Source organism: Malaclemys terrapin, chromosome 3 (genome assembly GCF_027887155.1).
Source record: "Malaclemys terrapin pileata isolate rMalTer1 chromosome 3, rMalTer1.hap1, whole genome shotgun sequence".
Lineage (NCBI taxonomy): Eukaryota > Metazoa > Chordata > Testudines > Emydidae > Malaclemys > Malaclemys terrapin.
The window spans coordinates 136020864-136044202 of NC_071507.1; the positions used below are offsets into that span (position 1 = coordinate 136020864).

Here is a 23339-nt window from a genome sequence, read left to right on the forward strand (position 1 = left end):
TTCATTCTTTCTTCTTGTATTTCTCCTCCTCTTTTTACTACCAGTTGCTAACTGAAAGAAACTAATCACAAAACTACCAGTAGTTGTTTTAGTGAAGCAATTCTGAGCTCCCACAATTTTTAAATCTGATAAATTTCCTGCCAAATGTACAGTTCAACAGAGAAAGCTGCTATGACAGTATCAGACTACTTTTTTATTAAAAACATACCTAGAAAGTTGGTCATACTGCTGCTCTTCTCTAGCCAGCAAACAAAATTCATGATGATTTTATTAACATTCACATTGGGACGGGTGTTAACTTTTCAGAACCAATACTGAAAATGTTGTGATCTTAACATTTTAAAATCATGGCAAGAACGGATACCTATAACAAGTCAGATACGGAATCTTGTACCCCTGTTGGTGACTATAGCTGATATTCAAAAGTTCCAATTAACCCCTGAACCCCAAGAATCAGCAACCCACTGATACGAATATAAACTGCTGGCAAAGGACACATTAGCAACCACTAGTACTAAATTATTAAGGCCAGCTTAACACAAAACATTATTTTCAATTTATTCAAGTTGCATGGAAGGTTCAGGTCCCATAATCCTCTGTGTTCTGTCACTGCTCCCTTTACAAGCCATTGCTTATATAAAACTCTATAAATGAAGGAGGCACCAAGCTCTGCTACTTTTTATGGTTCTACTGCAGGGGTTCTCAAAGTTAATTGCACCGCAACCTCCTTCCGACAACAAAAATTACTACACGACCCCGGGGGAAGATGGGCCGGGGTGGGGGGTCAAAGCCGAAGCTCAAGAGCTTCAGCCCCAGGCGGGGGACCTGTAACCTGAGCCCTGCCACCCAGGGCTGAAGCCCTCGGGATTTGGCTTCGGCCCCAGGCAGTGGAATTTGGACTTTGGCTTCGGCCCCCAGCAAGTCTAAAACCAGCCCTGGCGACCCCATTAAAACGAGATTGCGACCCACTTTGGGGTCCCGACCCACAGTGTGAGAACCACTGTTCTACTGGAATTTTTTATCCTAGGTTTTGTTTTATAGGATGTGTTGAATTCTTCTTCTTTAAAGAAAGAGCAGAGTAGCCATGGGTTTATACCTGGAGTAAAACAAAGTGGGAATATACATACAGCTCCTACTTCATTAACTGTTTAACAAGAATGGGAACAGAAAGCAAGGGGAACACAACTGGAAAGAAACAAGACCCTTCCCTATGTCAAAAACCCACTGAATCTGTCATGACTAGGGAATTTGTGACAGGAGCTCTACAACACAGAAATGGACAGGAGAGCAAACAGGTGATAAATTGCTTTTCCCCTTCCCTCAGAAAAAGGATAAACAAGTGATGTGTATCATCCCCAGGACTAAAACAGAAAAAAGGGTTGGGGGGCGCACTATAGAAACTGCCATCTGAGAAAGTCATCATCATGCAAATACTCCTGGTATGCCTGGAACCCATCTCAATAGTATAAGCTAGGTGCGTGTGGCCATGCTAACTGAATCTGTCAGGATGGGACAATAAAATATTCTATGGCAGTGATAAACACTGCCAAAGTGGGAACTACAGCATCTTGAGATTTAGGGCTTGTGTACCTGGCAAAATTGACTGGAATAGCTATTGCGGAATAAACTAGTCTGCAATAGCTATGTGGGAATAACTCTCTATGTAGACACCCTTATTCTGGAATACAAGTGTCCACATGGGATATTATTCTGAAGTAGCTACTGACTGGCCAAAACTATCTTTGTTTTTTTCTTACTAAAATTTTCCACTATTGCTACCAGTTGCTCAGCTTTATTCGTCGCAGTCTAGCTGGTTGTGTATACTGTCTTGTATACCTGGGGAAGTTATTCCGGAATATGGTAGGGTATGAATTTAAAGTGCTATGCTATTTAACAAACTGTTTTCCATACTGGTGCAGGGACAAACACTGCAGAAAACCATTTTCAGCAACAGTTCAATTACCTAGCCTAGACAAGGCTTAACAGGTAGCTTCGGAAGATTAAAAAAAAGTAAGTACTTATAACCACATGGAAAGACAGAGGTTTACACTAACCACTTTTGAAAGCAAACGCTACATACTCATACTACCCAACATACAGAAACAATACAGCATATTGAATGTGCACTGCACTGATTTTATTACTCATTTTACATTTTCAATCTTACTTCCATTCAAAGTTCATGGAAAAAAGCTTTATTTACAAGATTTTGACACAAAAATTAAAATATAGCCAAACCAGAAGTATTATTAATGGTAGAGCACTAACAGTGTGCCAAGTGCTTTACAGACAGGGGTAGAAGTGAAGCTCTCAAAACAGATGTAAAAATTACTGGTTAAAAATGATATTTCTTAAATGATAAGATTCCTACAGGACAAGGACTGCCCCTTTCTAAGAGATTTTACAGCACAAAAGAGCCTTCATCCTGTTTGGATCTTTTAGATCAGAGATGGGCAAACTCATACCCGTGGGCCACATCCGGCATGCGGGACCGTCCTGCCCGGCTCCTGAGCTCCTGGCCCGGGAGGCTAGCCCCGGCCCCTCCCCTGCTGTTCCCCCTCTCCCAGAGCCTCAGCTCGCTCGCTCCGCTGCCGGCACAATGCTCTGGGCAGCGGGGCTGTGAACTCCTGGGGCAGCGTAGCCTGCCTGACCTGGTGCTCTGAGCTGCGTGGTGGTGATGGCAGCGTTGCCCGGCTGTAACGCCATCAGCCACCGGTGCTCCAGGTAGCACGGTAAGGGGGCAGGGAGCGGGGGGGGGTGGATAGAGGACAGGGGAGTTCGGGGTGGTGGTCAGGGGGCCAGGATGTGGATAGTGGTCGGGGGCAGAGGGAGAACAGGAAGTTGAATGGGGGCAGCGGTCCTGGGGAGGCAGTCAGGGGCAGGGGTTCCAGGGGCAGTCAGGGGACAGGGAGAAGGGGTGGTTGGATGGGGCGGTTGGATGGGGCAGGGGTTCCGGAGGGGCTGTCAGGAATGAGAGGAGGGGTTGGATGGGGCGGTAGGGGTCCAGGGGCGGTCAGGGGACAAGGAGCAGGGGGGTGGATGGGGCAGGAGTCCCGGAGGGGGGACCAGACAGGAGGTGGGGGCTGGGCCACGACCCCATCCCCTAACCGGCCCTCCAAACAATTTACGAAACCCAATGCTGCCCTCAGGCCAAAAAGTTTTCCCGCCCCTGCTTTAGATGCTAGAACAACAAAAACAATAAAATATTTTAAGAAGAGTTTTAAATAAAAGTGAAAATAATTTATGTCCCATAAGGTCTTATCCAAAGACCACTGATGTTAATGAAAGTTTTTCCACTGACTGAAATGGGCTTTCGATTAGGGCTATAGTGCTCAGAAGTGAGGGAACCTGATGCTTTCTATTAAGCTTTGTAAATGTATTACTCCTTAACTGAAACTATTTTACATTTCAAAATATAAGCATTCCTTATTATAAATAGCCTGATGTCATCTTAAGGTGAACAATGGCATGGCAATATTATAGGATCAAATATGTTTATTTTCTTAATACTTCAATATCTGCTGGAATAATTATTACATGGGGAATTAAGTTAATAGCTTATTTATACAACTTATTCACCAGACGTAGAAACATGAAAGAAATTTCTAAAGGATTTTTAATGAAAGAAGCCAGGAAATTTAAAATCATCAAGCTTTTAAAGTTTATATTACTACAGGTACTATATATAAATAAAATTTAACAAATTATACATACATTAATTAAAATAGATATAATTAAGTATAATTAATTATGATATATAGTCATTTAGGGCTGTCAAGCTATTAAAAATAATTGCGATTAATCACACAATTAAAAAAATAATCTCGATTAATCACAATGTTAAACATTAATAGAATACCATTTATTTAAATTTTTTGATGTTTTCTACATTTTAAAATATATTGATTTCAATTACAACACAGAATACAAAGCGTACAGAACTCACTTTATATTTATTTTTGATTACAAGTATTTGCACTGTAAAAAACAAAAGAAATAGCATTTTTCAATTCACCTAATACAAGTATTGTAGTGCAATCTCTTTATCATGAAAGCAGAATTTACAAATATAGAATTATGTACCAAAAAATCTGCATTCAAAAATAAAACAAAGTAAAATTTTAGAGCTTGCAAGTCCACTCAGTCGTACTTCTTGTTCAGGCAATCACTCAGACAAACAAGTTTGTTTACATTTTCAGGAGATAATGCTGCCCACCTCTTATTTACAATGTCACCTGAAAGTGAGAACAGGCTTTCTCACGGCATTGTTGTAGCCGGCGCCGCAAGAAATTTACATGCCCGATGCGCTAAAGGTTCATATGTCCCTTCATGCTTCAACTACCATTCCACAGGACATGCGTCCATGCTGACGATGGGTTCTGCTTGATAACCATCCAAAGCAGTGAGGACCGACGCATGTTCATTTTCATCATCTGAGTCAGATACCCCCAGCAGAAGGTTGATTTTCTTTTTTGGTGGTTTGGGTTCTGTAGTTTCCGCATCAGAGTGTTGCTCTTTTAAGACTTCTGAAAGCATGCTCCCTATCTCATCCCTCTGAGATTTTGGAAGGCCCTTCAGATTCTTAAACCTTGGGTTGAGTGCTGTAGCTAGCTTTAGAAATCTCACATTGGTACCTTCTTTGTGTTTTATCAAATCTGCAGTGAAAGTGTTCTTAAAATGAACAACATGTGCTGGGTCATCATTGGAGACTGCTATAACATGAAATATATGGCAGAATGCAGGTAAAACAGAACAGGGGACATACAATTCTCCCCCAAGGAGTTCAGTCCCAAATTTAGTTAATATATTATTTTTTTAATGAGTGTCATCAGCATGGAAGCATGTCCTCTGGAATGGTGGCCGAAGCATGAAGGGGCATATGAATGTTTAGCATATCTGGCATGTAAATACCTTGCAATGCCGGCTACAAAAGTGACAGACAAATGCCTGTTCTTATTTACGTCACCAGAAAGTGAGAAGAGAGCAGCATTATCTCCTGTAAATATAAACAAACTTGTTTGTTTTAGCGATTGGCTGAACAAGAAGTAGGACTGAGTGGACTTGTAAGCTCTGAAGTTTTACTGTTTTGTTTTTGAGTGCAGTTATGTAACAAAAAAACCCTACATTTGTAAACTGCACTTTCATGATAAAGAGATTGCACTACAGCACTTGTATGAGGTGGACTGAAAAATACTATTTCTTTTGTTTATTATTTTTACAGTGCAAATATTTGTAATCAAAATACACACTTTGATTTCAATTACAACACAGAATACAAGATATATATGAAAATGTAGAAAAACATCCAAAATATTTAATAAATTTCAATTGGTATTCTATTGTTTAACAGTGCAATTAAAACTGCGATTAATTTTTTTGAGGTTAATCGCGTGAGTTAACTGAGATTAATCGATAGCCCTAATCATATTATATATCTAAGAAACTTTGATAAGGCCTATATTTATACTAATTTGGAAAATGTTTTCCAGCACTCAAACATTTGTGAAACTGAAATTATATTCAGAAAATGGACAAAATTAAAGAAAAAGCTTTTACTTTTAAAATTTACAAGAAATTATCAAAGTGAATAAAACGCTCTTTGACATTCATGAAAATGAGCCGAGAAACGGAGTATAGGAAGGAACATTGGAACGACATGAAGAACAAAAGCTGCTCACTGAACAAAGAGAGAAGCATCAACAAACTCGGTTAGCCCCAGTGTTGATCTGCAGGAGGCTGTCACAACCAAAATTCAAACTTTAGTAGCTAAAAGGACTTGCATAATAACGACTAAGCATTACATGAACAATTGCTGAAATCAATTTTAACTACATAATGAAATTGCATTGGACACAAATATTATTGCAACATAAGGTTTAACAGATTTTCCTGTTTAACTCTGCATAGCTGGACAATGCATTCCTGGACAGCATATATACATTGACTATGTTAAAACAGAGACTGTGGAGTTTAATTTGAATTTAAGATTTTAAATTTTTATTAATGTGCCTGCTTCAAGCCCTTTGGGTCAGTTGGTGGGCTAAAAAGCCACATAGATTTAGAGTGAATAATAGCTGAGTGGCTTCTTTAAGCAACTGAACTAAAGGTCTCTTCCAGTTATTGAAGTACACAGAATTTGTAAGATCACTTACACCGTTTTCCAATTATAAATGTTTCCCTCACTATGATAATCTAAACAGGATTTACCTGCCACAGTTCAGGGAAACTGCACCTGTATTCCCACACTATGCTCCACCGAAGGCACCTACTCTCAGGCTCCCAGCTCCTCAACCATCATCTCTTATGGGCAGAGACACATATCTCACTTCCTTCTGACTAAGGTGTTTCCAGGCTGCACAGTTCCCTGCCTATAATGTGAATTTCCCAGCAAGTCAGACTGCTTAAGCAGACCTGCTTTGCTTTTCTCCACAGAGGCTACAACAGTGTAATTGCTCACAGTTTTTCCTAAATAAACACATTTATTCTTAAGGTGAATACATTACAAAGAAAACATACTAAAACAATAAAAGAACCTACACACACGCTAATACGTTTACCAGAGATCACCCTAACTCTAACAAGGACTCTGGTGCCAGTCAATCCTTCATACCCCATCAAGGGTGTTTTCTGTGATTACAAGTTTATAATCACGTTGGGTCAGAACCAGCACCCCTTGAATCGGAGAGTCCTTCCTTTATACAGTTTGGGCCTCTGATCTTGTTCTCATGTTAAAAGCTAATTAATCAGCAGACAAAGGTCCCCTCCAAACAAAGCTTCCAAAGGCTGAGTTGTTGCATAACTGAAAGGAGTATATTTGCATACACCTGCCCCTAGACATTTCCTGGGAAACCCACAACTTTAAAAATTCATTCTTGCCTGGTACATTGTTTCAAATAGTCTTCTGAAGATCATAACACTTCCCAGGGTTTACATTAGTCATGTCTCCCCACCGTAGACATTATATACATCCCACAATAATACATAAATATTTGCATTTTTAATACAATTAACTCCTAAATACTTCAATGTAATTCAAAAAGGTTTGTTCAGGATATTGCAGGACACTACCACATCTGTCACATCACCTACCTTTGAACTTTGCCCTTTGCCACCAATAAACTGCCTGGATTACCTAGGATAATTAGATAGTTCCAAAATGAATAGGTGGAGCCTAATTAGTTGCTCTTTTTGCTTGCCTAAAGGAGAGTGTCTCCTACAGTCTGACTGTTATAGAAGACACAACCCTCTGTGGGAGGCTCTCAAAAAGGACACAACTGAAGAAACTAATTAAACTAAACATTGTTTATTGTTTTTCTTAATTTCTTTATAAACTAATTATATAACTGAGTTCTCTTGCTGTATAGTTTATGACATCCTTATTACTCATGGACAAATTCTGTGCCACCACGCAGTGCAGAATTATGTGCAGAATTTCATTTTCTCGCAGAACTGGTGCTGCAGAGCTGCTGGCAAGCACTAGGGGCCACTAGACCCAGCAGAGCCCTACTCTGCAGCTCACATATACAGGAACCTGCTGGGGAAGGGGAGGGGGAAGAGTTCCAGGCACCTTCAGTTCCCAGCACATCCTGAAGGAAGGAGGCAGTGTGCAAGAAACACCATACAAGCCTGGGACCCAGAATCAGGCTCTCTCTCTCTCTCTCTAGATCTCTGGGTTCTGGAGGCAAGGGGGGCACCCCACAGCAGGGCACTGGGGGATAGGGGATGCGGGAAAATGGGGTAGGGGGGCACTCCATGGCTGTAGTGTTGGGGGTTGCCCCGCAGCTGGGCTCTGGGGGGGCCCCGGCTGGGCTCGGGGGGTTAGGAGGTGCGGGTGTCTGGGCTAAGGGGGGCGCCCTATGGCTGGGGTCTGGTGGGGAGGGGGTGTGGATGTCTGAGACCAAAGGGGCAAAGTTTTCCCCCAAGATGTGCTTAGTTGACACGTTTGGGGAGGAGGGATAGCTCAGTGGTTTGAGCATTGGCCTGCTAAACCCAGGGTTGTGAGTTCAATCCTTGAGGGGGCCATTTAGGGATCTCGGGCAAATATCTGTCTAGGGATTGGTCCTGCTTTGAGCAGGAGGTTGGACTAGATGACCTCCTGAGGTCCCTTCCAACCCTAATAGTCTATGATTCTATGTGTGACACACCCATACTTTTGTTGGGAACCTCAGTCTAACAGAGAAACAGGAATTGGATTGTCCTAGGAGTTTCTTTAACTCTCTACTCCTGGGGGAAAGCTTTTGTTGTCTGTGTTGTTACTGACATACTTGCTGACAAGTATTTTGAAATAAATTACTAAAATAATTGAAACTGGTGTAATTATATTGTGTTATTTTGACAAATAAAATATGCAGAATTTTAAAATATTGTGTACAGAATTTTTAGGCACAGAATTCCCCCAGAAATACCTTATGCGTGATAAGAATCCTCATGTGGCAACACTGTTTGTCAAATTTTTGAATTATGTCACAAGAAACAATGATTAATTCAGCTTATCTTTCTTTCTCAGTCTAGACAGAAGCCTTAGCAATTTTGGGATAAAATTACTTGGGCTCGGTACCCTAATTCCTGCATTAAGATACCACTTTGATCTCCACACAGGTATGAAGACAAAGTCCCTGCTTCAAACCTGCAAAGGGAACTACGCAGGGTCGAGCTCTGGGCCTACAGGTTCTCATTGCAGAACTGGGGCCTAAGAAGACAGCATTCAAAGTAAAAGGAAATGGAAGGCAATGAACAAGTAGAATAACTAAATCAAGTTAAGCTCATGCCTTTCTAATGCTATTTATAAACACCCCCCCCCCATTTTTTTAGTACATTTAGTGTTTATCACTAGAATTAGAGCTGCTCATTTTCTGTTGTGGCTGGGCTAATGTTATTTGGCTTGTTTGAAGAAAGAGGGTGGAGGAATCCTGGGGTCAGGGTCAGCGAGAGGATTGTAGACATAAGGGAATTAGACTCAGATGTCAGTGGGAGAGCCTAAAGGGGCAGTTAGCCATGTAGAATGAAAGAAGAAAGGGAAGACAAGAACATTAACAGAACAAAGTCATGTGAGGCCCTGAAGGCAAACAAAAGGAGATTAACTTTATAATTATAATTAATGGAGATATCCTATCTCCTAAAACTGGAAGGGACCTTGAAAGGTCATTGAGTCCAGCCCCCTGCCTTCACTAGCAGGACCAAGTACTGATTTTGCCCTAGATCCCTAAGTGGCCCCCTCAAGGATTGAACTCACAACCCTGGGTTTAGCAGGCCAATGCTCAAACCACTGAGCTATCCCTCCCCCCCTTTTATATAAGAAGAGATGAGAAGCCCACAAATGAAGATAGCAGGATGTGGTCAGTCCACAGACAAGACAGATGATCTTTGAGGGAGCATTTTGTATAGAATAGAGGAGACATGAGAGCTGGGTAGTCAAAACGTTGCAATAGTTGAGGTGAGATCAAATCAAGGACTACAAAAGGAAATCTTCATGGATTGTAATTTTGTGAGGCTCTTTTTTAAATAAAAGAAAAAACAAACAAACAAGAGTGCGATTTATCTCCCTGCTTATTAAGACCTCTAGTTGTGACCATAACAAAAGCTCTGCCTCAGCTATCGCAAAATAAAGTCAATAAATAAAAATCCTGTGCAGTTAATGTCATTCAGCTATGTGAAACCTGTCCCTTTTGTGTGCTCCATTGATAAAAATACCAGTAGCTGAGCGCACATAATGAAATAGAAGACAAAAATGAATATTGCACTTTTTGCATCATTCCACTCCCTTAGAGGTATTCCATCAATGAGCTTTCATTGCTGTAGATATAGAGACACTTCTTTGAGCTGTGGACAGCACAAGAAGTCTATTACTCATTAAACTGGAAAGGAGACCAACTGCTATTTATTGCAAAAACAATACTAAATACTATAAGGTTTATTTGAAATGATTAATTCCAACAATAAAGAATCTAAATACATGAAACAAAATCTGAAAGAAACTCACAGTAAAGCAGTTGTTCCTGAAATCCATACCGAGTGATCAAGTTAGTTACAGGAGTAGGCCTATAAAGAATAAAAAGAATAAACATGAAACAGGCCTAGAGACTCTCAAATTGAAGTAGAATCTACAAACAAGACAAGTACCTCTGGACTTTTCCCTCAAGAAAGGTATTTTCTGCAAAACTGATCAAGTGTTTTAGCCAGACTGTTACTGCCAGGTTGTTTAATTTATGAAATTTATAAATTCATACCAGTTTAAAATTGTATTACTACTACTGTAAATATCATATATACACACACAAACTTCTGCTAACTAAGTTCCTGCTCAAGATAGAGCATTAAGACGGCTATTGAACTGATACCCAAATTTCTGAAAAATGAAGTGTGGTTGCTGGGTATCAATCTGTAATTATGTCAATTAGGGGGACACTTTCCAGAAAATTAAGAATTCACAGTGAATTCATGACCAGTTTTAGCCAGTTTTTCAAAATATTTTCCCATTGTAATTTAGCTCATTTTAGCTAACTAGTTTTCCCTTTTCTAGGAATAAGGCTTTCCTGCTGCTCAAGTAACTTCGTACATCTGCAGAGGATTGGGCTCACATTACATGTTGTGCCAAAAAAGTACACAATTCTCTCTCACAGTAAAATGAATTGTAATTGAAAAGATCTCCTACATATGCCTTTATTTTCTTTTTTGTATATTACAAATAAATCAGTATGCATAAAGAATGCTGTAAAACACATTTCTACATACAGATATTTGTGTCAGGGCTTACCTAGTAATGGCACTGAACAGACCACGAATGCGTGCCCGATGCCGGGCTACAAATGCCTCCGTAAAAATCACTCCTTTGTTGTCCTGATCTATCTGGCCATGGATAATCCTACCCAGACGGGGGGACAACGTCTGTGAACAGAAGTTATGATAAATGCTGGTACGACAGTTTACAGTTACACAGCAAAGAAGAAAATATATTTAAGCTGTAGATTAGAAAGTTAATTTGTCTAAATAATCAACGTATTGAGAAATAAGAATGCATTTTAAATGGTAATTGTTACTGGAGAATATTGAGAAGATACTATAAAAAACACACAGATTGTGTGTGTGAGGTCGTGTTATTTTGACCCAACTGCAATCGCCAGGTTAAAGTAGCTTTCTTAATAATACATACAATGACCTGAATTATGTAATGACTATTCCCTCTCCCACACATATTACAATCTTTACAGGTGAATGAAGAACGAACACATTGTGAAAGAAACCCATCTGGTCTTGGATTTCTGGGGCTACACATTCATGTTAAATCCTTTGTGTCTGTGACAAAGGAAGTCCCTGACCTACTCTTCCGAGATGAGATGTCAGAGTAGAAATTAACAGCAAGAAATTAAAAATAAAATAAAAAACCCCAGACAAAAGGAAAAAGATTGGAATCGGCGTTCAAATTAGTAACTTAAAACATTCAGATTATCTGGGACCAAAAAAGAAACTGCATGTGTATATATTCCGGACAATGTGTTTAGAAGATGACTAAAGCCAGAAGGGACTATTGTGATCATCTAGTTTGAATACCTGCATAACACAGGCCATAGGACTTCCCTTTCAATGAGGCCTTTGAAAAACAACTTTTCTCATTGAAAGGGAAGTTCTATGGCCTGTTTTGGAAAAACATTCATTCTTAATTTAAAAATTTCCAGTGATAGAGGATCTCCTGCACAACCCTTGGTAAGTTGTTCCAATGCTGAATTACTCTTACAGTTAAAAATGTGGATCTTAATATATAGCCTAAATTTGTCTAGTTTCAACTTCCAGCTAGGGTGACCAGATCACCCAAGACAAATATCGGGACGCGGGAGGAGGGGGGGTGGCGTGGGGGGGGAGGCGTGGCGGGGGGCGGGGCCAAAAAAAAAAAAACCCTTCCTCCGCAAGCGCTGGAGGGAGGCCCGGGAGACTCAGGGGAAGCGCGGGGCCGGGGTGAGTAAGAGTCCGGCCTGGCCCCGAGCAGGCAGGACTCAGCTGGGTGGTCGGGCGAGGAGGGGGGCGGCCCGCGGGGCCAGGCGGCGGCTGTTCTCACCCCCGGCCAGCGGGACTCGGGAGCAGCCGCTGCTGCAGCTCTCACTGCCGCGGGGGCAGGAAGCGGCCATGGCGCTCCGCGGCTGCAGCTCTGGCGCCCCCGAACCCCCCGAGCTGCAGGGACCAGCACCTGGCCAGTCGCGTCTGGGCTGCTGCCCAGCTGGTGCTATCCCGCGGTGGCCCCGGAGTGGGGGCAGCAGGCCCCAGCCCCCCCGTCCCGCAGGGGAACGAACGGGGCTGGGCTGCCGATGCCTCCGCCCCAGGGCCGCCGCGGGATAGCACCAGCTGGGCAGCCCAGATGGGACTGGCCAGGGGCTGGGCCCAGCGTGCGCGCTGCTGGGTCCCTGCAGCAGGCCCCGGCTCGGGGGGTTCGGAGGTGCCGCAGCCGCGGAGCGCCATGGCCGCTTCCTCCCCCACGGCAGTGGGGGCTGTCCCCGCAGTCCGCCCCCGTCCTCTCCCTACCACCCAACTGAGTCCTGCCTGCTGGGGACCAGGCCGGACTCTTACTCACCCTGGCCCTGCGCTTCCCCTGTGTCTCCTGGGCCTCCCTCCAGCGCTTGTGGAGGGGGGAGGAATGGTGAGCCCGGGGAAGAGGCGGGGATTCGGGGAGGGAGCCAATCGGGGGAGGAGGGGGCGAGGGCGGGGCGCGGGGGGGGGGGTGCGAGCACTTCCGGGCTCTAGGCTCCGGGGCATTTCCTTGTTTGTCCAGTGTCCCGACCGCATGTCAGTCGGGACGTGGGACAAACAAGGAAATATCGGGACAGTCCCGATAAATCGGGACGTCTGGTCACCCTAACTTCCAGCCCATGGATATTGTTATACTTTTCTCCTCTAGATTGAAGAGCACTCCTATTAGCAAATTCCTGTTCCCCAGGTAGGTACTTATAGATTGTGATCAAGTTCAGCCCTGAACCGTCTCTTTTATAAGCTAACTAGACTGAGCCCCTTAAGTCTTTCACCCAAAGGCAGTTTTTCAAATCCTTTGATCACACTTTAAAGTATGTTCATTCCTTTTTCCTAAAGGATCACAATGGCTGAGAGGAAACCTAGCTCAGTTCAGATACTGGAATACTGTACTGGCAAATTTTAACCTAAATCAGTTCATAGCCACTAAAATGCAAACCTGAGAGATTTAATACTGACCTGCTTAGGACACTACCCAAGACTTCATATAACTATCATCTTTGTTTCCTGGATAATAAAGTTGCTATAAGAGGGAACTATTTCTTCAATTCAGAATTCAACGTTTCTATATGAAAGGGTAGATAACATGCAGTAACCTGTATCAAGAAGTCTCCTGGAAGGTCGTATGCCTTGCAGAGTTCAGATATTGTCACCTGACCAGTTTCCTGTAGTTTATCGTTTATTTCTTCTGCTAATTGGTCTAGGTAACTCCTTATGTAAAACCAGGAAGAAAAGACATTAGTGTGACGTTCCCAATTCAACTTGCATCTTTTTACGTATAGTTATCCTGCCTCATTATTAATTTATTTGTTCAGAGTAAACATTTTTCCAGCGTATGCATAAATACACTGGAACTTACTGTAAAATAGAAATAGATGGGCTGTGGGAATTCATCTTGCTTAGTACAACTATTACAGGGAAAAGGTCGTATTTTTAAAATTCTGCTAACCAACCCACTAGTCTGCAACCTATTCCTTTATTTCCTTATATGGAACAAGAAGAATTAACTTCACAACCCCCTCATAAAAACACACACATTTTTTCCTTTCAAAGGGACCTGAACATGGATTTTTATGGGAGACAAGGGTGCTCAGCACGTCATTGGTTCTAGTCCACGAAAGTCTATTCTCTGCCTCAAGAATAAGCTCTGAAGCATAATTAATAATAGAAGACTACAGTTATACTGCATCTATAACATCTAAAGTCATATCTCTGGACCACTGTATACCTTTCTCCTGAAGATACTCACTCATTTATAAACTGTCCCAGCACCAGCTGAATAGTTCTGTCTGATTTAACAATGTCATTAGCTCGGCTTTCAATATGGACCAGGTCTACATTTATTATCTGGAAAAAAATAAATCCATCAGTCCCTTAAATTCAAATTAATTTTCAGACATTAAGACACTATACTTTGAAAAGGATATCTGCTTGTTATTTGCTCTATCATATTTATGTACAAGTAAGTCTGGGGCTTGGAACAGAAGCATTTGTGCTTTTAAAAAAATCTCTTGCAATTACGACTAGGTTAAAGGGTCCAAGAAAATCAGGATTTTTGTAAAGCTCTGAACAGAAACACTCATTGTCTTATAGAAAGTTTTCTGATTTCAAGCAATTTTGCTCGAGACAGAAGGAAAAATTAGTCACAGAAGATTACTGGGGGACAGAGGTTAATGGAAACAAGAGATTAATGAAGGAAGAGAGAGGACCCATGCAAAATGTATTATATTTCACTGTATGACACCATCGCTCTAAATTTGAGCAAAGGCAGACATTTCTTATCCACCTGTACTTCTCAATTTAAGAAAGCAGAGATATTCAAATCATCAAGAAAGCCCTGCTTCTTTTTTTAGGGGTAATTTTAAAGAGTGTCACAGAACTACAGAGTATAGTAATATTTATCTCAAAATCAGAGTAAGCATGAATACCACATTTGTGAAGTGATACACAAATGGACAAAGTAGTCAAAGTTAGTGAGAAGTGCCACCAATTTTGCAACTGCTGCTATACAGCACTTCAACATCAGCACTTACTTGGAGACTGATATAGTATAAATGGAGAAACAAAGTATATGCATTTTTTTAATAACAAAAAATTACCTGTTGTAAGTCAACAATGTTTACTCGACCTTTGAAAAAATACAAATATAATTTAAGTATTTAGTATATCAAATAGCTTTGAACAGGTTTATAATGCAGCACAGCCAATCAAGTATGAACTTTATTTCATTATTTTTTTAGTGATCACAAGGAGTGTGACTGACAGCATTTTAAGCTGAAATCTGTTTAATCAGAGGAAAATATCCACACAATGGCAGCCACAGTGCAAGATTCCCCATGACACCCTACCCTATGTGCCTAAAGACAACGTTAACACAGCTTCTCTAAAGGTAGAAGAACTGTTGAGACTCTTCCCCCTTTACCTCTGTGCTGAAACTGTCAAGTTATGATGCCAACAAAACATGAAGAAGTGGTTACTCACCCTGTGCAGTAACTGTGGTTCTTCAAGATGTGTCCCGTCCCCCTAAGGGTGCTCCACTCTAGGTGCACTTGCACTCCCTGCGCTTTTGATAAGAGATTGCTCATAGCAATGTCCATTAGGCCTGCACTTGCGTGTTACTCAGCCTCGTGCCCCACGCTGTTGCTATATAGCATTGCACAGGCTAACCTCCACGAAGCCCCATGACAGAAGGAAAGGAGAGCGGGTAGTGGAGAACACATGGGAACACACACCTCAAAGAACCACAGTTACTGCACAGGGTGAATGACCATTTCTTCTTCAAGTAGTGTCCCCATGAATGCCCCACACTAGCTGACTACCAAGCAGTTCCCCTTTAAGGAGGAGAGAGCTTCAGAGTCCAGTTCAGTATGGAAGAAAGTACAGCTGAGCCAAACATGGTATCAGAAGCAGTGTCATGAATTATTACAGCAAATGTATGGATAGAAGTCCAAGTTGTGCCTTTACATACTACAATGATAGGAGTGATAGGATCATCACTGCAAGTGTCACCATTCTGAATTTTTGTGCCTTCACAAATGTGTTGAGGAGTCTTAAATCTAGGATGGGTCTCCAATCATCATTTTTTTTTTATTGGAACCAGGAAATACCTGGAATAAAACCCCTTCCCTCTGAACTGTGTGGAACTTGATTCTATAGTACACAGGTGTAGAAAAGAGCCTATTTCCTGCCATAGCAGGTTCTCGTGGGAGGAGTCCCTGAAGAGGGTAGGAGGGTTGGTGAGTGGAAGAGAATTGAAGTGGATAGAGTACCCTGTGTAAATGATCTCTAAAACCCATTTGTCCGTAGTTATGGTGAAGACAGTTGCTGAATGGAGGAAGGCACGTGAAGCATTACAGCTGGTAAGAAAGAGGATGGCAGCTCAGGATCCAACCTTCCCATCAAAATTGATCCTTTGAAGAGCAAAGTTGTGAAGTTGAAGGCTGGGAGATGGGTAGTTTCCTCCTCTGAAACCTCTGCCTCTTGTGATGAGGTTTGTATGGCCTCTGCTAACTCAGAAACTGCACAGGATGGGAATCTGTGCTTTCTGGGACCTACTAAATTTTCTCTTCAGAACACGTGTGTAGCTCCCCAGAGATTGTAAAGTGGCTCTTCAAACTTTTAATGTATGCAGGGATTCATCTGTATTGCCGGCAAACAACTTAGTGCCATCAAAAGGCAGGTCTTCTATCGTATTCTGGACCTGCTTTGGGAAGCCAGGAGGCCCTCTTCATAACTACTGCTGTAGAAATAGAATAAGTAGTAGCATTGGCAGCATTGAGAGAAGCCTGCAGAGATATCCTGTGAGGAGTTGGCTTTCTGCAATAAGTGACCGGAACTGCTCTCTGTGTTCTGTCGGCAGATGGTCAATAAAGGAGTTTAGCTTGGTATAATTTGTGCAGTTGTACTTCGCCAGTAAGGCCAGATAGTTGGCGATTCTAAACTGTAAAGTAGTTGAATCAGATTTTGATGCTTATGATTTTTATCATAGAGTGTAGATTTAGTGTAGTTCTGCCTACTATGTTTGTTAACTGCCTCAACCACCAAGGATTTAAGAGATGGGTGAGAAAATAAAAATTATGACCCTTAGAGCAGGGATCGGCAACCTTTGGCACGTGGCCTGCCAGGGTAAGCGGCCTGCCAGGGTAAGCGGCCTGGTGGGCCGGGCCGGTTTGTTTACCTGCCGCGTTCGCAGGTTTGGCCGATCACAGCTCCCACTGGCCACGGTTAGTCGCTCCAGGCCAATGGGGGCTACGGGAAGCAGTGCGGGCTGAGGGATGTGCCGGCCGCTGCTTCCTGCAGCCCTCATTGGCCTGGAGCGGCGAATTGCGGCCAGTGGGAGCCGTGATCGGCTGAACCTGCAGACGCAGCAGGTAAATAAACCGACCCGGCCTGCCAGGCCGCTTACCCTGGCGGGCCGCATGCCAAAGGTTGCCGATCCCTGCCTTAGAGGGAAATATTTTTTGGCTGTCCTTTTGCACGTGTGAGAAATTGAGGCCAGAGTATGCCAGATGACCTTTGCAAGATCCAGGAGTGCCTTGTTGACTGGCAGGGCAATGCGGGCAGAAGAGGCTATATGGAGGATGTCAAACAGCTTCTGATGCAGTTCTTCAATGCAGTGACTCTCAACCTTTCCAGATTACTTTGAGGAGTCTGATTGGTCTTGTGTGCCCCCAAGTTTCACCTCACTGAAAAAATAATTGCTCACAAATCCAGACAAAAATACAAAAGTATCACAGCACACAATTCCTGGAAGATTGCTTACTTTCTTATTCTTACCATATAATTATAAAATAAATCAATTGGAATATAAATATTGTACTTACATTTCAGCGTACAGTATACAGAGTAGAATAAACAAGTCATTCTCTGTATGAAATTTTAGTTTGCACTGATTTTGCTAGTGCTTTTTATGCAGCCTCTTGTAAAAATAGGCAAATCTCTAGATGAGTTGATGTACCCCCTGGAAGATCTCTGTTTACCCCCAGGAGTACACGTATCACTGGTTGAGAACTACTGCTTCAATCTTCTCCAGAGGGATCTGTAAAGAATCCACGATGCTCTTGATGAGATCCTGAAACTGCTTAAAATCGCCAGCCAGGAATGGTGGAGGTGGCATGACAGCTTCATCCAGGGGTTCTAGTGTGGCCAAGAGGGTGGCACGTATGGCACAGATGGTGGAATCTATAGGTGCTCATCCCAGCGGGATGGTAGCTGTGGACATCTGTCATGAGTGAGTGCAGGCTCCTTAGGAAAAGGCTCCCATAGGGGCGGAGTGGAGAGCCTTGAACAGATATTTGGGAGGTTGAGGCAAAATCTTCCTCAGAATCCTTCTCCTCTAAGTCACTTGGTAATGGTGAGAGAGCAGAAGGAGCTTGAGGTATCACCATCAGTATCGGGCAGGTGTCCAGAGATCTGGAAGTTCTTGGTGCCAAAAAGATACAGGTGTTGAACAATGGTGAATCAAGAGTCTAGAATGAAGTCTGAGGTCTTGGAGAAACCAGATATCTTACAGTACTGACAGCATTGTTGGTATCGTGTCCAGGGCTTGTGCTGAAGTAACAGTAGCGATGGTAAGGTGAATATCAAACGCTCCAGGCAGAATCCAGACAGAGCCCAACCAAACTTTTCCAGTACCATGGTAGAGCTCTTCTTGCCACTGCGGTCTCTTGTTAGTATCAAAGGTCTCTCAGGTCCCAATATTTTAGGGGTTCTTCACTTAGCGGAGCTCTCGGTACTTGAGAAATCAGCAGCCTCAGGGATACCATGTCTGAGACCGATGGGATCCGAGGGAGCTGATATATTTGATTTCTTTGATGTAGGTTCCCTACCTGGAGAACTTGGAGCACGGTCACTGGAAGACTTATGAGAGGAATCTTGGGTCTTCCTCTTAGATGCCCTTGAGTGCAGTTCAGAGGCAGCTGACTTATTCGGAAACTGGTGTATGCAAGAGGGGGAGGGTGAAGAGCTCTTGATCTGTGTCAGAGCCCAGACGCAGCAAGTTCTCCATCTTAAGGAGTCAAAGTTTATCTCCCTGTTCTTTCTGGCTCTAGATTTTAACACCAGACAGAAGTTGCACTTTTGGGAAATATGACATTCCCTAAGGCAATGGATGCAGCGGGAATGTCCATCACTCACTGGGATTGCCTCCCAGTATGACAGGCAACGCTTGAATCCGGGAGAACCAAGCATACCTTTGGAAAGGGCAAAAATCCTCAGGGGTGGGGGGATGATCTAAAAGCTATATATATAACTTTTTTTTAAAAAAACAACTAACTAATTACTTTAATACACTAAGTACAAAAGCTAAGAGACCACAGTTGAGCCAAAACCTAAAGTGCTGGAACAATTTGTATAATGGGGGTGGCTGAGAGCCATTGAATCAAACTATCAGGTGGTAGCCGTGTTAGTCTGTATCCACAACAAGGAGTCCGGTGGCACCTTAAAGACTAAGGGATTTATTTGGGCATAAGCTTTCGTAGGTAAAAAACCCACTTCTTCAAATGTCAGCATCAAACTGTAATCCCTGTATATAGTGGAAACCACTTCAGACCACTAGCACCCCTAGTTCCAGCACCTATGGCCAAAACTCAACTTCGTCGTAAGCCATGACAGTTGAGAAGGGACTGAGAAGGGTTAGCCTGCACTGTGCCATATAGCAACGGGGTGGAGCACAAGGCTGAGTAACACATATGCACAGGCCAAACGGACACTGCTGAAGAAATCTCTAGTCAAAGGCGCAGGGGATGCAAGTGCACCTAGAGTGGAGCACCCATAGGGACACTACTAGAAGAGGAACACCAGTCTACTAGACATGGAACTGAAGCCACCAATCCTTTCCACATGTGCCAGAAAACTGCTATCAAATGGTAACAACTTTGAACTTTTGCCAAGCTGACAAGGTAATCTTCGGAAAAATCAGCTATAGTGCATGAATGTGGCAGGTGTGTGAACTTATTTTCCAAACCATATGATGATATGAACTTCACACAAGGGGGAAAGACTTCAGATTAACTAGAGGTACCATATGCTTTCTCCACATTCTAATTTAGGCCATGTCTACACTAGGAATGTTTATCCAACACAGCAGGGATCGGCAACCTTTGGCACGTGGCCCACCAGGGTAAGCACCCTGGTAGGCCGGGCCGGTTTGTTTACCTGCCGCATCCGCAGGTTCGGCCGATCACAGCTCCCACTGGCCGTGGTTCCTGCTCCAGGCCAATGTGGGCTGTGGGAAGTGGCAGACAGCACATCCCTCGGCCCGCGCTAGTCGGCGCTGCAATCAGCCGAACCTGCGGACGCAGCAGGTAAACAAACCAGCCCAGTCCGCCAGGGTACTTACCCTGGCAGGCTGCGTGCCAAAGGTTGCCGATCCCTGCAATACAGTATGCTGTATCAGCACCTAGGGTGGACGCAGCTATACTGGGAAAGCAGAGCTTCATATTAGAATAGCAAAATGACTCCACACAGGTAAAACAAGCTATATTGTTTAAAAGTGTAGTTTTACTGGTATAATTGTGTCTGCATTAGGGGCTTATGTTGACACAGCTGTTGGGCAGGGATCATACCTCTTCACACCTCTGACTGATAGAGTTATGTTGGTAGAAATCTGTAGGCTAAACTACCCATTTGCTATAGACAAATGGGTAGTTTAAGCCATATATGCTCCCTGTGCATCTAAACCACACCTAATACAGCAAAGCTTTTACTACTGTTCATTCTGTGATATCATATAGACATGGAAGAATGGGCTGGATATTATTCTATATTTCTACATCAACAAAATTGATTCTAAATTCTGATTGAGACATTTTTATTGCTAGTGATGATGTAAGAGGCAGAAACAAATATGATTTTCAGATTCTGAGTCAAGGTTGCAGGCCTTGTTCTCAGACCTCATCTATTTTAGAAAATTTAGAAAATTTGCACAGATGAAACTAAGTCAATTTAACATCAAATCTAGTTACACCAGTCCAACAGAGATGTTCTTAAATTGGTTTAAATTACAATTCCTATGGCTGTAATGCATCTATATTAGAGGTTTTCACTGGCATAATTATATTGGTTTTAAATTGATAGTTATATTATTGTAAGTTTTCTAACAGATACACACACCTTTCAAAAATAATCTACTTGTGAAGTGAGTATTTGAGAAATCAAACCTCATCACGGAACGTTTTAGATCCACTTTTCTGATTATAACTGCACATACATTTATTCCTCCACAGAGGAAAATGATTGGTTAGTTGAGTGATTTGCTTGATTCAACAACCTTCTTTAACTTGTCTTTGAAAACAGTCTAAATATACCAATCATGTTTAGATAATTTCTGACCATCAAATAACAATGTTCAGTACGAAACAAAACCACTCATATACACATGCAAATGCTTATTTTGTACTACAAGATCAGGCCTTAAGTGCCCACAAAAGTACAATGAATTTTTTCAGTCTTACTCACACTTTTAATCTGATAGTGATGGAGTCATTAACAATCATTAAACACAGCACTACATTTACTGAATTTATAAAAATCTATTTTAATTTACTATACATACAAGATATGAATAATATTAATGCCCATAAGATATCAAAGCACATATTTTGGCTTACAGCGTGTATGTATGTATATATATATATAAATAAAAATAATAATATTAGCAATATATTAAGGGCGCTAAAAGATTTTTTTTTGTGCGTTGTAACATCCCTGTCCTATATTCTTGATACCACAAAATAAGGTAACATTGACAATTCTGGTTCACAACCAGCCAGTGGCCGGAGTTTGGAAGGGAGACAATCCTCAATGAAGCAACAGGGAAATGCAAATTTAAGTAATATTAAGTTTATTGAAGGACAAAGGCAATCTTTGAATCCCCGAATTATTTTCTATGATCTTGCTATTAATTTAACTGAAGTGAAGAAAAACAAATGTAACTCTTACCACCACAAACATGAAGCTCATCCTGTATTTCTCGGCTAATCTGTGCTGGAGTGATATACTCCTTTCCATCAAGCGTGTGCACTACATCCAGCTGCTTTTCAGCAATCAACTTAGCAACAATCTCTATGCAGTTACGTTCAGACAGCCTGTGGACGTTATAAAGAGTAACCAAGTCATTTTAAATGAGAACTTCTACTTTTGGGATAAATAACTGAAGCTTTTCAAATTTTACAAACTGAACGATTATTTTGCTATTCTCTGCACACAACTTTCAGTATGTCAATTTCATACAAAATCCTAATTCTCTTCATTTTAAAAACATGGTCTTAGTACCTGCAAATGCTCCTAGAAATGATTAACTTTATTCATGTGAGTAGTATCAATGAAGTCAGTTTCCTTGCTCTCATGGATAGTCAATGTTTCAATGAGACCGCTCACATCAGCAAAGTTAAGCTCTTTGTCAACTTTGCAGGATGAGGTCCTATGATTGTAATTTGTTACTTTGGAGTTTGATTTTGAAATTAGTTAAAACAATTAAGCAAATGACTGCCCCCACTTATACAAATTACAATTGTTTGTCAAGACAGATAAAGGCAAAGCACTACCAAAAGATTAAATATTTAGCTGATCTGCTGAGGTGGATAAATAGGAGGCTGGAACTGAGAAGGGCGCTATCAGTTTGAAATCCCATCAACTTTAAAATATGAGTTGTTAGTTTCACTTGCCCATTTCTGTAGTTTTACCATAACCGCTTTCCTATTTCAAAAATGGGTTTCCAGAACCAAACACTGGCTGACTCTGCAGTGACGGCGCAGGACGCACTGGGCACGGAGCAAGGAAAGTATTTTCTACTCCAATTTCAGCCACAGTAACCCTTGTTATGATCCGGGCTGCGGTGTGCTCGACACTTCACCGCCCCCAGTGCAGGGCGCTGCATACTGGCCGCCCCACACCCCACTGGGCGGAGGGCTTCTCTTTCCCCCCGCCACCCCTGAGTCCTGGGCACCAGACCTCCCCACAACCGTCAAACACGCAGTGCCCGGCGCTGTCCATCCCCCCCAGCGCTTGGGCTCGGGGGTTCCGCGGGCCGAGTCCGGGGGGGGGGGGTGAGACGCGCGTGTAGCTGGGCTCCTCCTCTCGGTCGCCAGGACTCGGCGGGGGAGGGAGGGGGTACCCCAGTCCCTTCACCTCTGCGCCGCCTCGGCGAACTGCGCCCGCTGGAAGTCGGCAGCCAGTCTGCGGATCTCCTCCCAGGCGGCCGCCATCGCTGCCCCCTCCGCAGCCACACGTCAGCCTAGCCGCTAGGCTACGGACCCTGCGCAGGGACATACCGCTGCGGCGCGTTCGCCTCCCCACAGCGCCCCCTAGAGGGGGGAAGCAGTAGCGCAGGGAAAGCGGCTCCGCTCCCCGCCCCGAGTGGGAGGCGGGCTCCCCTGCGCCCGCCCAGCCCTGGGCTTGCGGGGCTTCGATCCCGCGTGGAGCTGAAACGGGACAGGAGCCTTGTTAAAGATCTGCCCCCACGAAACCCTCCAGCCCTCAGCCCAGGGCCGGCTCCTTTCTAGCCTGCCTGGGGCAAGTCATGGCAATGGCACCAGGTGGGAGCCTCCGCCCGGCTGCCAGCTGCAGACCTGCCACGGACGTCGGTACCTGCAGGCTGGCGCCCATCC

General features: G+C 43.1%; 1 protein-coding gene across 1 annotated transcript in view; it reads right to left on the reverse strand.

Moving 5' to 3' along the window:
* UFL1 (UFM1 specific ligase 1) overlaps nt 1-22959 on the reverse strand; it is a 45256-nt gene extending 22297 nt beyond the window's left edge. The window contains exons 1-7 of the mRNA XM_054021729.1: nt 22861-22959; nt 21673-21818; nt 14832-14860; nt 13982-14079; nt 13329-13443; nt 10754-10884; nt 9980-10038 (exon numbers count right to left, since the gene is read on the reverse strand). Coding sequence (XP_053877704.1) covers nt 9980-10038; nt 10754-10884; nt 13329-13443; nt 13982-14079; nt 14832-14860; nt 21673-21818; nt 22861-22937 — 655 coding nt within the window. The 5' untranslated portion in view covers nt 22938-22959. The remainder of the gene's footprint in view (nt 1-9979; nt 10039-10753; nt 10885-13328; nt 13444-13981; nt 14080-14831; nt 14861-21672; nt 21819-22860) is intronic.
* Nucleotides 22960-23339: the final 380 nt, after the last annotated feature.